The sequence below is a fragment of the Frankliniella occidentalis genome, unplaced genomic scaffold, assembly GCF_000697945.3.
Source record: "Frankliniella occidentalis isolate FOCC.00 unplaced genomic scaffold, Focc_3.1 Scaffold99, whole genome shotgun sequence".
Lineage (NCBI taxonomy): Eukaryota > Metazoa > Arthropoda > Insecta > Thysanoptera > Thripidae > Frankliniella > Frankliniella occidentalis.
Genome location: NW_026267228.1, coordinates 395231 through 398391, shown reverse-complemented (window position 1 = coordinate 398391; position 3161 = coordinate 395231). Strand labels below are relative to the sequence as shown.

Below are 3161 nucleotides of genomic sequence, written 5' to 3'. Positions count from 1 at the left end.
AGAAGGGGGTGGGGTGGGGGGAGGGTACCGTCTGGACCTACTGGACACGAGGGTGTCGAACGCGCTCATGTAGCCCCGGTAGACGCTCCAGACGTACATGCCGATGCGCAGCAAGACGACCGTGGCGGTGCACAGCGACAACACGACCCGTGGCGACGACCAGAAGAACCTGTGAGGTTCACGCGACGAGTTGTTATGGCACCAGTTACACGTTAGTTATGAGATTCCGGTCAAACGTAAACACTTACAGGGGCAGGGCGTCGACGGCGCATGAGACGGGCAGGATGCCGATGATGTGCCCCGTGACAATGAGGTGGCCGATGACGGCCCGGAACGAGTTGGGCGCGGGCTTGGTGGTGAGAAGCTCGTCGTCGACGGGGTCGGCGACCGGGGTCGTCGTCGGCCGGCCGGCGTCGAGCTTCCAGCACTGGACTGGGGACACAGAGCGTGGAGTCACAATCTTTTTAAAACAGACGGCCATCGTCAGCGTCAGACACATGACGGCTCCTTACTCACACTGGCTCAGGTGGTGCATGCCCGGGGGAGGCGCCAGCGCCAGCACCCTGCCCGGGCGCGGCCTGCCGCCCAACTTCTTGGACACGACGCGGAAGGCGGAGGGCAGTTTGGCCGCCTGCTGTCGATACCGAGCGAGGGGCCGGCTGGCAGACGGCATCTCGAGCACAATCACGCCGTCAGCAGAAACGAGCGAGCACGCTCGCATTCGATCGGACTCGAACGAAGAACGGTCAACTGCGGGCAATCGCTCCGCCGGCGACGGCCCGCCGCCATCGCGGCCGCGAGGTTGGGGCGTGGCCGACGACAACACGCGGGAAGTTGGAAACTGCTCGCCCTCGCGGACGATGGCGACGCTCCCGCGGCCACCCCCGGCCCAATAAGGCCCCGGCGTGACCGGCCACAACAGCATGTGTGAGGTGCGGTGATGCCACGTGCGATAACTTTGCGGGTAAACAACTCGTCTCTAGACTCGCGCGCCGGTGTTTGTGCTCGTCAGGGGGGGGGGGGCGTGCCGCTGAGGGTCGACAAACACCACGGTTTTCGTCCTGCGCGCGCGCGCGGCACCGGCAGCGGCGGCGTCGAGAATGTGATGAATGTTCGTACCATTAATTGCCTGCAGTCAGCGCCCCAAGCCAAACCAGAATCTGCGCGTCGCCGGTCCGGTCGCCACACAGTAACAGTAATGCCCACGTCAGTGTTGACACGCCAAGGGATGCCTGCCCGGGGGAGGCGGGGGTGGGGAGGGGTCATTTTATTTACAGACTACACACGCTCCACACACGTCTAAGAATACACTGCAAACCCAAATAGAGCACTTAGTCGGACACACCAACAGGAATAATGTACTTGGAAGCACACACAGTAAGTACACTTCTTGTGTTTTCTATGGTGCGTACACTCGTTGGGCGCACCAGAAAGCCCACACTTGTATGTGTGTGCTGGCAAGTCGAATCTTCCTCAGGTATACTAAGCGCACTGTTTGCATTATAATTATTGTAAGTAGAACCCGGACTTCAGTGTGCACAACTTAGTTGAGATACAATGATACAATATTGTATAACTCACAATACACAGTTACTGTTAACTAGTTGTTAAGACATCTAAACTCAGTTATGCCTGCACACAGGAAGTGCGGTGCTAGTTACAATAATTGTCCGTGGTCATTTACAGTATAGAAAGAGTGGGGTGTATGAGGAAAAAGCTAAGCTGCCCGTTCCAATTCGTCAATGTCCGTTTGCGACAACAACAGAGCCCTCCGATTCCCCCCCCCCCCGCCACGCGTGCCGTGCACCGCGTGTTTCTCTTCTCTCGCTGCTAATGGGCGCGGCCTTGTCGTGATCGGCCCCAGCGCCGCTGTGCGTCAAGAGCTGAAATTGGAAATACGTACCGCCGCGTCGCCACTCACTAATCGCCACCTCCCAACCTCTCCCTCACCTTCCTTCCTCATTTATATTGTTTCTTTCACACCGACAGTCCCATGACGCCTGCGAACCACAGGGTAGGCCACCAGCTCAAACTACGTGGCCGTGTATTGCCTACCCACCAGGCGCCTCAACTAATCAATTACTTTCCACAAAGCCAATTTAAATTGTTGTGACGCACAACCCTAGAATGCCCCCCCCCCCTCCTAACACACACAAACAAACACAAATCACTCCAGGCTGACGCAAAGGTGCAACGAAATTTCTAGACATGGAGTTTCACTTGTTGTGGCTTTGGCACTCACGTTTTTTTTATTTACACGAAAACAAAATAAAGTCTGATATGTGCTCAATCGCTTTAGAGGGCAATATTTTGCTGCTGTGCAAAATATGTAAAAGTTGCGCGCGAGGCGCCTCACAAACAGTAAAAGCCATAAGCTGAAAATTATGTCTGAGATCTCGGAGTGATGTTAAAAATAATGGCAATTCTTTGCTATTTATTTTCTAACGTGTATCTGCAGAAGTATCACTTCGTATGTTGCCATGGTCCCGGCCACCTGGAAGAACAGCGAAAACACTTACTTTTGCAATGTCCGACCCACCGACTGTATTGCATGGAAACAGTCAATCACAAGCTTTCTGAATGAACACTGACTGTCAATATGAAGGACCGTGTTATTCGGAAGAAGTTGTAGCCCGTCAGGAACATTTCGTCGTTGGCGGCCTGCTCCAGCAAGCGATGGACCTGGGAAGTCAAAACGAAAGAATGATTGTGTTCGCTCGTTGCAATACCTTCCCAAGCGACAAGTAGGGGCTACCCACCTCAGGGCAGTAGGAACGCTCCGAAACGGAATAAAGAAACGTCTTGCACAGCTTGCTCTGGTCGTTTACGGAGGCGGCGAAGAACGAAACGGCTAGGGTACGCATCAAGACGTAGCCAAAAGTACCGATGTGATATATATGTCGCCAAAGGCCGTCGTCACTGGAAGCTCTAAAACAAAAATATTTTTTTCTCATAACATGAAGAAACATTTGATTAAATCTAACCTGAGGATTTTTACCTTAAAAAATAGAGAAGCTGGAAGCATATGTAAAACAAGTTTCGAACAAACGTCATGAGAATGTTGCCACTGATGAAGCGGTCGACATCGTTGGTCAGCCTGGCGAGAGCGTCGTACGAGTATCGCGCATCCTCCCAAAAATATTTATCCTTATTCTTTAAAG

At 53.5% G+C, this 3161-nt stretch overlaps 1 protein-coding gene across 1 annotated transcript in view; it reads right to left on the bottom strand.

Annotated features, from left to right (window-relative positions):
- Positions 1-2214: 2214 nt before the first annotated feature.
- Positions 2215-3161, bottom strand: part of LOC113202900 (gustatory receptor for sugar taste 64e-like) — a 15089-nt gene continuing 14142 nt past the window's right edge. Inside the window, exons 5-8 of the mRNA XM_052269698.1 lie at positions 2999-3153; positions 2760-2928; positions 2593-2682; positions 2215-2494 (exon numbers count right to left, since the gene is read on the bottom strand). Coding sequence (XP_052125658.1) covers positions 2435-2494; positions 2593-2682; positions 2760-2928; positions 2999-3153 — 474 coding nt within the window. The 3' untranslated portion in view covers positions 2215-2434. The remainder of the gene's footprint in view (positions 2495-2592; positions 2683-2759; positions 2929-2998; positions 3154-3161) is intronic.